Source organism: Meriones unguiculatus, chromosome 15 (assembly GCF_030254825.1).
Source record: "Meriones unguiculatus strain TT.TT164.6M chromosome 15, Bangor_MerUng_6.1, whole genome shotgun sequence".
In the NCBI taxonomy this organism is placed as follows: Eukaryota; Metazoa; Chordata; class Mammalia; order Rodentia; family Muridae; genus Meriones; species Meriones unguiculatus.
In genome coordinates, this window is record NC_083362.1 from 66,828,162 (window position 1) to 66,842,240 (window position 14,079).

Below are 14,079 nucleotides of genomic sequence, written 5' to 3' on the forward strand. Positions count from 1 at the left end.
CGGGAAGAGCCCTGGGCATGAGCACCAACTCGGACTGAGGCAGCACCATGTAATGCTCTGGTTCTTTGCATCCACTGTGGAACCTCACGCCCACTCCTCCAAGCTGGGGAAGCCCTCGGGTTATTCTATGGCTGGAAACAGCCTTCTGCTGCAGCCATTTGGGACAGGGTGGCCATGAGAAAAAAGAAGTGACGATACTTACTGAGAAGTCATCACTGGGGAAGAACAGAAGGTCCTGAAGAGGATCATCCCGATAGGTCTTTTCAAGTTCTTCAATGACAGTTTCATAATCCAAAGGCTCCAAAAGCCTTGGCTTTTCCTGCTGGGGGAAAAAAAAATAACAAAAAGAAAAAGGAGTTAACCATTATGTGTATCATCTTGCTTCTTTTCTGTGACCGCTGCAGTCTCGTGTTTTGAGCTGTTATTGACATCACAAGCGTGGTTCTTCTGAGGCAGTCTCACATGGACCCCAGGAATTTGGGACAAAGCCACAGAACTGCACAGTAAGCATTTCCAGGTCTGAAATAATGTGAGGAGACCCTAAAATGCCCAATGGATCCCTGAGCAATTCAAGCTGTACTGATGGGAATAGGGTGTATGTTCATGTATATGTGATCCTTTCTACATTAGGATCACACTACACTGCTTATTCAGGATAGTGTTATGACAGTGATCCTCACTGCTTGTGCTGAGTCAGATACTTTGTGGGCCCTACTTAGGTCAGTTTGCAAACGTTGGCATCCCACTAGGAATCAAGCTATTGCAGGCTATATTTGTTGTCAGTGAAGCAGGGATCTCGTGTCAGGAATAATTGCTTGGCTCTGAGCTTCTTCGCCTCTACAGAGGGAAGCTGGGTGAGTCTCTGCTAGGATAGAACAACTGAACAATGAGGTGTACACTGGGGTGGAAATGGGTGGGACTGAAGAAAATATGCAGATAATCATGTGATGTTAAAATCCTGGATCCAAGAGAAGTTGGACATCCGCTGAGAAGCACCCCACCCCACTAGTGAAAAAAAATGCTGGAGGAAGAAACAATGAGTCATTGCAGAGTTGATGTGTTTGGTCCACACTGGACATAGATTACAACGTGAGAGAAATGGGGCTCTCCCCTGAAGAAAGTATTACAAAACAGAAAACCAAAGGCACAGTGAAAGACACAGTGAAAACCAAAGACACATCGTTTCCTTTGATGAAGCAAATGAAATGAAAAGACTGGTCCATACTTAGGTTTGTTTGGGGGGGGTTGAGCTCCTAGAAGCATGAGGGATCACCATGAAACCCTGATGCTAATGTGGTCCTGTAAATAGCAATGCAAGCAGCAGCTGTCCCATCAACCTCCTGTCCTCTCAACAGATGCCCCTCCACTGTAGAGCATAGTCCCCCAAATTTCCATCGATGCTTTAAAAGCCCCTAATGGGCTTTGTGAAAAAGTGGTCAATATTTGTTTTGATGATTTTTCCAAATATTAGAAATAGCAAATTGTGAACATTGTGGACCAATAGCAAGGGCATCTGTCCATTCTTTTCTGGATTAAAATAAAAACAAGCGACCAAATACGGTAAGGTAAACTGGTGAGGTGAGTGTTCTCTCTATATGGACTCATCAAGCAAGCCGGCCATGCTCAAACAAGTAAAACTACAGAGCGCTCCATGGGACATTTGAAGAAAGGGAGTTGAGTTGCCCAACATGCTGTGCTTTGTGACAGTGACATAAAACACTGCACTTTCTGGGGTAGAATTGACAGGGGCTCTGTGGCTGTGAGGAAGGTCTCTCTAGACCTGCTGTATTTTAATACTTTTAAAAAATTTTACATGTATTTTCAGTTCAAAGCTCCTTATTTCTCAGGCAAGAGCTAATTCCAGTGATCACAAACTTAAGAAGATGTACCTGCAGAGTATGCTTCTGTGTGCATGCGCGCTTGGGGACGAGCATGGCGGTGCACCAGCAGTGGGTGCTGGAGCTTGATGTCAGTATCATCCTATGCCACCATCAGCCTTTGTGAGATAAAACTGCTGTTCAGTGAACCTAGAGGTCACTTTTCCTTCCTGGGCTGAATGGCCAGGGCCCTCCCACTCCTGTCTTCTCGGCGCTGAGGTTAAAGACATGTGATGTGGGAGCTGGGAATCCAACTCAGGTCCTCAGGCTTGAGCAGCAAGGATTTTGCCCACTAGGCCGTCTCCCAAATGCCAAGTTATATTGGTTGCGAGTGTCTTTAAGCTGCGGTATTTCACTCCAGGGCAGCTCCAGGTCTCGGTTTTTCTCTATTATCCCTTATTATTCTATATCATCTCCTCCTAGACCTGCTGTATTTTGATTATAACTCTATATTATCTCTTCCTATCCCTGGTCTTGTCACCTGAATTTATATCAAAACTCCCTTTTTGGACCCTCAAAACACTTAATCTGCTCTCTCTCTCTCTATCTCTCTCACACACTCTATCTGTCTGTCTATCTATCTATCTATCTATCTATCTATCTATCTATCTATCTATCTATCTTTGTTGGTCTGTCTCTCCCTTTGGCCTCACCTAAAATATATGTGTGTGTGTGTGTGTGTGTGTGTGTGTGTGTGTATTATATAAAATCAAAACAAAATGTATGGTAAAACCCATCAGAAACCTCTTATCTCTGCCCATAGACTGGGTGGGTCATCCATGTCTCTTTCCTTTGCTAGTTTTGTCTTTTAAGTATGCAGTGCTGGTCAGTGCTCACTGTAATGGCCCATGAAATGGTTGCTAATACCTTGCCCGTTTTCTCCTCCAGTGTGAATAGGAGTACAGGAATGTGAGTGCATTGCAACCCAGAGGCTTAACGGGAAATGACATGATTCAGAAAATGGGGCTAAGGGTTTGGTCTACTAAATAAAGTGCTTGCCTTGTGAGCACTAGGTCCTGAGCTTGAATCCATAAACCTATCTTGAAAGTGTTGAACATAATGCCTACCTGTGCTCTCAGCACCACAGTGGCAGGGACAGGAGGATCCTTGCCACTCACTGGCCATGGTTAGCTTAATTGTCAAGTCCCAGTAAAAGACCTGTTCTCAAAGGAGATGATTGGCATTCCCGAGGATCACATCTAAGGTTGTTTGTCCTTTATGTGCACATATGTTCATATATAACTGAGCTCACAGATATACCCCTCCCACAAACATACATAAATAAAAAGTTGGAGGCAAAAGGATATTTCAAATAAGATTTTTCACTGAAATGCAAATTCTAGCTAAAATTAATCTTATTTAAGTTACTACAATAGGCACATCAGAGTTCCAGAGTCTAAAGTTATTGATACAACAAACCATAAATCAAGCCATAAAACTCTCCTTGATAGATCAGTAAAAGGTAGAGTCTGCAAACATTTGGAAAGCTGCATTTTTACGTATCTGGCTCAACATACAGTATTTCAGGGAACTGGACAATGGCATTCCCTGGTCCTTCCCTATTTAGATATTGCATTGAGATTAGTTTTCATAGAGAATCTCAAAGCTAGCATCTGTATTCAGGAAGTTTTGACCGGGGAATACATTAGTAAACTTTTTTCTCTCCAGGGATTTTCTTATATGTATCACTCAAGGCACCCCACATTTTTGTATATGAATTTAACAAATAAATTGCATCAAGGTTGGCAAGAGGTGTAGTTTAGTTGGTAGAGTCCTTGCTGACCATGTGTGAGGCCATGATTTCCATCCTTAGAATTTCATAGCCTGGATGTGGTGATACAAACCTATAATCCTAGCACTCAGGAGACAGAAGTAGAAGGAACAGGTGTTCAAGGTCATCCTAAGCTAGGTTGGTGAGTTCCAAGCCAGTCTGGGATACAGAAGACTCTGTTACAAACAAACAACCCCAAGTGGCACTAATAGATTTTCTAGCAGTTAGAAGCTGAGATTTGACAAAGCCTGCATGGAGACTTCCTGGTTCTGTTGCAGTGAGAACCCAGGGGTAGACAGGCAGCAGTTGTCTCTAAAGCAAGTGACGAGTCTGCTCAAAGGGAAAGACATACTCAAGAAAGGTGGAATAAATTCTCTTCTCACTCTTCCTCTCTGCAGAGACACTTAGTGGCACTGGGAACTGAGCAGCATGGATTTATGGCTTTAACAAGGATCACACTGTCCCTCCTGAATTTTATGAGCCTGTTTCTTTTGGAAATACACCAAGTGGGATAAGGTATGAGCCAAGATTAACCTGAATTGGAATGGAGTTTTATAGAGCTTTTTACTTTTACTCTTTCTCTCAAAAGAGTAATGAATTTCATTAGTCATTCTAAAGTCACTGCTCCTGGGAATGGCACCCACCACCAGCACCTGTTATTATGCAGTGAGGGGGATGGTTCACCACAGTTGGCCTTATGGGCCTTATTCTTCTAAGGTACTATTAAGAGATTTGTTTGATCTTGTTCCCCAAGTCCATTGCTCCCTTCCAAATCAACTTCACAGCATTAGCGTGGACTCCTGTCACAAAGAACAGAAGCTTTCTTCCTCTGTACTTACCCACAACTTCTAATGGTATGGTAACACAGTATCTAAGCCCCAGAGTGGGGAAGCTGCCATCTTGGTAACAGTCCAGGCTCTCAAGACTGTTCAATTGACTTGAAACAAGTAGAAGTCCACGTCTTAAGTAGGGTATTTAATTTTCAGAGTAAAGGAAAGCAGCACAGTTGCTTTCAGGAGAGCAACTCAAAATGAACGGGGTGAAGAAATGACACTGAAGAAAATAAGCATTATAAACATATTACCCAAAGGTCACATGACTGAATCGCCAACCTTTCTCCAGAGTAGAAGTATAGCCCAACTAAAATCAACCTAGACCATCTAGCCTTTGTTTTAGCAAAGTTCAAGTGTATGGGAGGATGTGGTTGTAGGCTTTCTATGAAGAAGCAGTGAGAATGCCTGTCTCATTCCTATGGGCTAGGAAGCTTTGGGCATGGTGATTAAACTCCTCATATTTGTAAAATGACTTAGTAGGGACTACCTCAGAGGGTGAAATGATTTACTTTTTAGAATAAAATTCAATCTATAATATTGTTTTCCTAAATGCTAAGTTGATAAAGACTGGGTTACAGTTTTTACTAGTTGCAGATTGAAAGCACTTGTAATGTAATATGTATAGGGCCACTCATTAAACATGTGTCCCATGACTAATTATATATCCCTTCTTCCAGACCCAGGATTAACCTAGATTCTATCTGAGGGGAATAAGCATATATAAAATCCAAAATGTATATAAGGATGTCTTTGCAACATTATCCCCTTACAAGATGGAGAAATTATTCAACTTCAGCCAAGGATGACAAGAAAGACAGGTAAGGTTGATGGTGGCCATTCTTAACCAGTGAAGACATTAAAGTATAGCCTTTTGAAAAGAAGTAATTTTCAAGAATTATGGGTAATGGAGAAAGGCATAAATCTTTATGGTGCTTTAGAAAGGACATTAAGACTAGGAGAGGGTCTGGAATAAACCAGTAGAGAACTGTATGCTACACATCATGGATTTTTCTAAACTCCTCAGTGCTTCAGTAGAGTTAGTTAGCTGCCAGTATTTGTGTATAATTGGTGTTTTGTTGAAAAGCTTAGTAAGATGAGGTCCATGATTCAAGTGTTGCTTCAAAAGGGAAGACAAAGGTACTGTCTCAGAAGGTAAGCATCTCAAGGTAATCTTCATGATATTTCTAGATCTACAAATGAGATTAGAAGTGCAATCCATACTACCTAGATTTCTAAGAAGTCACTAGGCTGAATCAGGGCATGCCTGATTCAGAAATTATGACAGATGAAGCCTATGAAACCATGAACACTTATTAAAACCATTTCTTCTAATGTTTATAATAAAAACAAAAATGCTTATACTGTTTAATGAAAATGAGAATAAATATCATATAATAAAATAACTACAGAAGACTTGAAAACTAGAAAGAAAACTGATTACATAGAGTCAAACATCATTAGCTTATTGCATTTGGGTGGCACTGTAATATTTAGGATGTTGTTGCTTTTATGATTTTGGATGAACATGTGTTGCTTTCATCATGGTAAAAGGATGAACTTGGTTTTTCAAAAGAATCAAACCTTCATTAGACACTGGGGAGTTATTTGATTTCAAAATTGTTTACCCTTTGAAAATACACCAGAGAGGAAGCCCAGAAATATCGCAGTGGGGCTTCACATAGAAATCCAACCACTAACAGATTCAAGTAATTACAACAAAAGATACACAGAACTCCGGGGAAAAGAGACCAGAGAAAATAATTACAGATTGGACATGTGGTCCTAGAAGCTCATGCCAGCAAAACAGAGAAGTACAATTAGAGATTTAATAACTGGACTATTTTTAGCTTTGTAGGGAGCCACAAACATCTGGTGAGTTACTTAAACACCGTCCTGAGATGGTGCTTGTAGCAAAGGATTCCAATTGGAAAGTGGAAGTCTGGGATCCCGTACCTACTATCTATGGGACTTGAGCAAGACATCGGAGTCTTGGCTAAAGTTAATCAGGGTGGATAAAAGGGCATGTTGTAAAGATTAAGCAGATAAAATATGTCAGCATGGTAGATGAACCACTAGATACCAGCAAAATATAGGCTTGTTTATTAAAAAAGCATCCTACCCAAAGGCTTATAGTTAAATCAAGAACAAACAACCAGAAATCATACCAAAAAAAATTTGAATTCTTCATTTACCAAGAGCTGTTATATTTTGTATTATGTAAATTTCTCTTAAAATTCACTGAAAATGAATAATTCTAATCAAAGTAAAAGAAAGTTATAAATAAATAATAAAGGATCCTGGCCTCTCTATGCCCTTCCGGAAAAGGAAGGTAAGCTTCCTAAATCCACCTATCACTCACTCAACATGACTTCCAGAGTCAGCCTTTCGTCAGCCTTAAAAATAGTCTAGAAAATATTTTCATGTTTATACTTTCAGATCACAAGAAAATGATCAGATTTATAATTGGTTTAATATTAAACAAATTAGTTTTGCAGATACAAATTTCCAGAGAAAAATCAATGTTGTAAAGATTATACTTGTAATTTCATTCTGTAGCTCTAACTTACACAAATACAAATGAATCTGCCCAGTGACGGGAGCCGTGGACAAGGAAAGGCTGACAGAAACAGGAAAGCAGAACAGTGTCCACAGTTAACCCCTTGTATTTGGAGTCCATACACATGACCCCTGGGTTCTAATTGGAAAAGTAGGCAAGGGAAGTGAACCTTTGAAACTCTCACCTGGGGCACTCTAGTTCTGTTGTTTTACGTTAGCTAACCCTACTTCTCATTAAAACCCGGTCTTTTCAAGGAAATGGTGTGAAACGAGTTTTTCCTTTGTGCTTGAGAAGTTTCATGATCTTTCTGTGTCATACTGAGTATCCCATGATACTACTTGGGACTTGCCAGTCTTCTTTGATCCTCCCCACCCCAACATCATCTCTACATATCTGAATCTTTACTCTCATATCCTGTCATTTACTGACATGCCATAACATCATAGAGAAATGCCTTTCTGAGGGCGTATAACTAATATATGACTAATATGACAGGGGAAACAAGCGAAAATAAAAATTTACTTAAGGACCAGTAGAAAAGGCTTTATTAGCACCCAAGAGTATTCAGAAAAGGAAACAGCTCTTAGTGACCATTCATAGGCTATTTTAGAGGCATTCTAAAATAATCATAATAATTCCTATCTTTAGTTCATCAGATCACTTGACAAACAGCATAGAGGTTAAATAACTTCATTGTTTGGCTCAGTGATGTAATGGTTCAGTTGTTAAGAGCACTGGCTGCTCTTGCAGAGGACCCAAGTTTAATGTCAAGCACCCACATTGTAGCTAACAATGGTCTGTATCTCCAGTCCTAGGGAAGCCAAAACTCTCTTCTGGCCTCTATAGGCACTGGACACTTGGGGTACACAGACATACATGCCAGCAAAACACCAATACAAATACAATCAAAACTAGAATATAAAGTAAAAATGAACAAACTTCAGTGTTATCAAGATAACAAGCTAGCCAGGCATAATGGCACACACCTATAATCCCAGCATTTGGGAGGCAGAAGCAGATTCTGTGAGTTCAAGGCCAGCCTGCTCTACACTGTGAGTTCTAGGACCAACTAGCATTACACAATCAGACCTTGGAAAGATAGATAGATAGATAGATAGATAGATAGATAGATAGATAGATAGGTAGGTAGATAGATAGATAGATAGATGGATAGGATTAAATTTCTTAGAAGAAATAAAAAGTCCAAATGAACAAGAGTTCTTTAGACACTAATAGAATCCAGGGCTCTTTGGCCTTAATATGATCAGAACAGAGCCACCTTCCACACTATTTGTGTTTAAAACAAATGGGAAGATAGGAGAGAGACTTTACGACTGTGTCCATGGCTGCAGCTGTCACCCTGTGGTCATGTGACAGATTTAATTCAGCCTTTCATCAGGGGGCATTCCATTGGACAACATCTCAGAAGCCTGACCTACAGAAAACAAGGGCAGCTTTTCTAACCAGAAAGGAAATGATTAAGTAAGGAATAAACCATCTTATGCTGACCCTTTAACCTTCTTTCTGTTTCAAACTACAGAGTTTCATGAGAATGGAAAAACACTAGCTAAAATCAAAGTTAAGAACTATGCAGCTGGGCAAATTCAAATTCAGCTGAGTTTTGAAATGGTTCCCTTGGCAACAAAGACAGACAGCTCATGGAAGAAATCAAGAAATAGTTGCTCTTTGAATATTAGTTCATTTCAGAAATGTGAATATCAGCCTGATAAAGTATATAAAACTTAAGCAACTATGTGACACTAATATGGTCAATTTTTCATATTTAGTACAGTCTCATTAGAGATCAAAGACAAACCAGCCTTAAAGAATTTATTGTGTAAGGGTTACTCTCAAGTTGAATTCACTTTCTGCAGTCTTGTTTTCTTTTTAGAAACTTGGGAAGTGGACGGCCTCTGTTGGAGGTTCTGCCGACCCTGTCTATGTCTTTGGAACATGTCAAAATGTCTGCAGTTCCGTATAGTAAATGAAAACTTAAATCAATAACAGTAAATGTTTCTCCATGCAGTCGTGGTGCTTATAAAGATATAGAAAATATCCAACACATTCTAAATCAAATTAAATTACACGTCTCATTTACTTTTCTAGGAACACTTGAAAGATAATAAATATCATTAAAAATACATCACAAACCAATTACAAGCCTGCCTGACACCAGGAGAATTAATGCCTCTGCACAAGCTGCAGGGAATGTTAAATTAATTTATAGGAGGTCCGTGATAAAAGCTACTGCCAGCTTATACTCTAACACCATCTATATACTTTGACAAACTTTCACTTACAGGTCAGGTTGTTTCGTGTGACTTGTACCTACATACATATAAGCACAAACAAAATGTGAAAAATTCTTCCAACTAGATTTTGTATTTTCAGCAAATCTCCAAATGATAACCCATTCTTTGTAGTCTCTTCTTTAAAGACTAGTCACGCTGGGTATGATCATTGAACGTGCCTGCTTCTCTGGGTCAGTGGGAATGGAACCCAAACAAGGCCCAATCAACCTTTCCCTGTGGAATTCCCAGTCTTGAGTGAAGGGAAGACAAGGTTGGGAAGAGGGACGGAAGCTCCACGTCACTGGGGCTGAGCTCCACAAAACTGTCCATTGCTTCCAACTACCGAGACAGCACGGTTTCCCACTGCCTCCGTGGCTCTGAGAGCGTTCCTGGCCCTGTCCCAAGCTTGTCAACATCCTGTCTTCAGCTCCATTCTCTAGACCATGTCTGTTTATGTGAGTAGATTTCAAATTCATGCCATGAAAGAACTCTAGTCTTTAATACCACGACCAGTACCTACAACAGTGGCCTATCATTTTCCAAGTTAATGCAGATTTGAATGCTCATGTACAACCTCCTGCAGCCAACAACTTCTGCCTTTTAAATGCAGGAATTCAACAGCTGTGCATTACTGATACATGCCAATATCATTTCATACTGTGAAAAGAAAAAAAAAAAACACACTATGCATCACGTGCTCTGCAGATGAGAGACCTCAGTAACTTTTTGGCTTTCCAAGATCATACATGAAGGGCATCTCTAATCTCTAATTTTCTAATGAGTCAGGACAAACTCATCCAACCATCACTTTCCTATGAAAGATACAAAAGGAGTATATGGCCGCATTTGCTTTCAGTGCTGACAGTCATAGGCTATAATTTCGCTCTCCGCAGGAGGTACCTCTTTGTGCCTGGAGTACTGGAAGATCTCTTTGGTTTATAACAGTATCTGAAAGCCATGCCCAGGCTCAGATCTCTTTGTTTCATTCTATTGTTTTCATCTCAGGAGTCACATTTGGTGTGACTCCTACATTAAGTCCAGTTCATACATGTTTGCTTACAGAAATAATTCCACAGCCACATCAAAATACTTAGGAACAATAGCCACTGTCATTTTAAAATATGTTTACCATAAATGGCAATAATAATTGCTTTCTTATTGATTGCTTTATGGTCAATGGCAAGGACTATGGCACATGTTAATATATATGGATGCCCTCTTTAGTACCTATATTAATTCTAGAAGATATCATCACAGTTGATTATTTTTCCCCTAAACAGATGAGCCTTGAATTCTGAAAGCTTGTGTAGCCTTACCAGTACACTGATGGAAGAGTTGATATTTCAGTCCAGTTCACCTTGAAGACTATAGTCCACTCTGTCAACAATTTGGACTTGCAAGGGCCAAAATACCAGAATTAATTTTTCTGTTGGGAAGATTCTAGAATAAATCTGTAATCTGTAATCTGCCTACTCTGTGATTTTTCTTAACAGTGTAGAACATTAGAAATCCAAACAATGGCAAGAGATCATTGGGTCCCTCAGGAAAGCCAGTGGCAGGAATAAAAGACAAGAAATTATTTATGGGAGTGCAAAGAAGATGAGAAACGAAAATGAAAAGAGCAGACTGGGAACTATTTAATGAAGAATGATAATGCAGTGTCAGGGTCCACCTTAGAAATTGCCATCAAGTGAGGCAGTCCTGTGTGTGTATATGGTTATGAAGCATGTCCACATCAGTGCAGGTATGTGCATGTTTGTATGAGGGTGTATGTGTGTGCATCCACTTGGAGGAAACATTGTCAATGTCAGCTGTCTTCTTCAATTGCTTTCCACTTCACTCTTTTTGAGACAATATCTTTCACTGAACCCTGAGCCCACCAATTCAGCCGGGCTGGCTACTCAGTGGGCTTCAGTCTCTACTGCCACCCTCGCCTGGGTCCTTATACGGCAAGTACTTTATTCACAGATGCATAGCCCCAGCCTTCAAGGGAATTAAAAAAAAATATTAGGAAAGGCTTGGCATCATGACCTTGCATCCCATGCACTGTGAACCCTCTCCTCTCACAAATGGTGCATTGCACACTCTAATACACATTTGTCTCTTTCTTGCATTAATTCTTCTCTTCCCCACAACAGTCGGCAGCGAAGAAACGGAGGTCATTCTTGGTTACGCTACAGGGTCCCCTCCCAAATCCTTTTTGGAGCCAGCCCTTCTGCAGCTCCCTGGCACCTGAGATACCTTCCCCCTTTCGGCCACCCACTTAGAGTTCTCTGATTTGCCTTAATGTACACTCTTAGCCTGGATCAAGTTTCTAAGCACACTTCTTTTTTGTGTGGGCTGACTGAATTCAGAAGTCTCTGGTAAATCCCGCTGTTTTTGTTTTCTTTCAAACTATCTTTTTGTGAATTCCATCCTGGCAATCCAGTTCTGTTTTACTTTTCTTCCTGTCTCCTTTCTTATTCCCCAAGCCCCATTTCATCCAGTGGTAGGGTGCTTGCCCAATATGTGCAAGACCTTGGATTTTAGCCCCAGCGCATCAAGAAAATGGAAGAAAATCATTAGCACATCCCTCCTGGCACCTTGCTTGGTACTTCTTTTTGCTAATTAGCTCTTTCCATGGTGGCCTAAGTAGATTATTTTCTAAATGTTCATAGGCAGCAAGCATTAAGAGCAAAGGAAAATATGTGACCAGGAAGAAAGATGATTCACATTAGCCTACCAGAGTTATCCTAGATAAGTACTCTAAGGCTGACCTGAAAGAAAATAGAATAATACAATGTGTCATGATGAATGTAGGAAACAATAGAAGTCTCTCCAACCAGTGTCTCTGCCTATGGTTTTCATTTCCTACAGTGCTCACGGGCAACAACATTCCTCACGAGAGGACAAACTTTCATGTATACCTGAGCTTTCTCAGATACTCAGAAATGCTGCAGGTTAGTAACCCACAAGCCAGTGACAACTTGAAAACAGTGAATCACGCTCATTTTTAAAACTTCTGCATTTGCTTCTGCTTGTGCAGTTGACGGACATAATAACTGAACTTAATCATGGAGCTGATCTTTCCAAATTAGGCCACCAAACTGGCAAAGGAAATGATCTTTTCATTAAGACTTCTTATGCACTAGAGATCATATTAAATAATCCAGATAAGAAAGCTAAAAATAAGCATACAAATACAGCTTAAGAAAAAAAAATTATCAACTGGAGAACAGCGCACACAGTTTTAAGATTCAAAGACTTAGGCTGGCGATGACCTCATGAGTAAGTCTCATTTCTCCTGAACATTTCTCACAACACAGCACTGTCTAACTCAACCTTCCTAATGGGGTGACCCTTTACTACAGTGCTTCATTTTGTGATGGGCCCACAGCAATAAAATTATTTTCATTCCTACTTCATAAGTGTAGTTTTGCTAATGATATCAATGGTGTTCTAAATAGCTGATATGCAGGATATTTGATATGTGACCCCTGTGAAAGGGTCCTTTGCCCTCAAAGGGGTCAATGACCCACAGGTTGAGAACTAGTGCTCTAACCTGTATGCTGCCTAAATGTATAAAGGTGATTCCTGGCTAATGCATTTGAATGTTGGGTGAAGTAAGCTAAGCTTCCAAACAACTTAAAACTTCATGCTAAGGAAGTTGTAAAGATGATTTTTATTTTCTTGAGGTGCTGGAGGTCTAACCCAGTGCCTTGAATTTGTTAGGCAAAGCATCTACCATTCAGCTACATCTCCAGTTGTCAAAAAAAAAAAATACAACAGATTAAATTATACAACTTCAAATAGCCTTTGAAGGACACAGAATGCATAAAACCTGTTAGTCTGGGTCAAGAGACATTTCAAAGGTATATCTCTCAGGAAGTCCTTGTTCTGAATAAGTATTCTAGAGTACTATGAAATTCAGCAAATTTTAATTTTGCCTGAGAGCAAGGACTGAATGCTGTGCCAACATTCACGTGATCATTACAAAAAGAAAAAGAAAGAACTTGTGGTAATTGTATCCAGCAATCACTATCTTCCTTTCACTATAATACATAACAATAGTTTAAAAAATTTGAAGGCATATCTTTTTAACTTCCTTAGCATGACATTATGTCTCTGTGGGGGAACTCTGTCACTTGCTTTGCGTCTTCTTTACTACCTCTTCAGGAGGCTCCGAGGGCAACCTAGAGGTGTAATTTAGTGTTTAGAAGCTTAGATAAAGGTGCAGCAGAACATTCCATTTGGGTGGGCTTCTGCTGACCTGAGTATACACAACAGAGAGATGACACACTCTTTCTGAGGCAAGCCCCTTCCCGTCCACGTAGAGTCATTGCAATCCAGGATTATATCTATGGAGTAGCTGTGTCGCCAAAACTGTTCTTCCCACCGTGACAGAATCCCCTGGTCCTCTGTGGCTTCAACTCAGCCACTGAGATGAAGCCTACACTGTGTGCCTCTAATCCCTTACTCTTGGACATGACAGTATTTTAAAAAGAACAATAGTTTTACCTTTTCGTATCTTTCAAACTAGGTTCAGAAGGCATCAATGGCTACATGACTAATGAGCCATCTTAAGATAGGATGGGGGTTAGAGGGGGGTTAGAAGAACATTTCTCTGAAGACGAAACAGAGGTTCAGAGTGATTTAAATAATCTTCACACGAGTACAGAGAGAGTGAGACTCAAATGACCCTGAGGTCTCATGCGGGCCCCCTCTAATTACTTGTTTCACTTTCTTAGAATCTGCTTTCCAAAATGAGAGC

The 14,079-nt window shown here is 40.2% G+C and overlaps 1 protein-coding gene across 13 annotated transcripts in view; it reads right to left on the reverse strand.

Annotated features, from left to right (window-relative positions):
• Dock10 (dedicator of cytokinesis 10) overlaps positions 1–14,079 on the reverse strand; it is a 249,752-nt gene that overhangs the window by 149,785 nt on the left and 85,888 nt on the right. For 9 of the 13 annotated variants that reach the window (XR_009586481.1, XM_060368697.1, XM_060368695.1 and 6 more), the window contains exon 2: positions 203–322. Coding sequence is in view for 11 of the 13 variants with exons in the window: in XM_060368697.1 (XP_060224680.1) it covers positions 203–322 (120 nt within the window). In the remaining 2 variants the exon portion in view is untranslated. The remainder of the gene's footprint in view (positions 1–202; positions 323–14,079) is intronic. The other 4 variants (XR_009586482.1, XM_060368696.1, XM_060368691.1 and 1 more) reach the window with 1 other exon arrangement.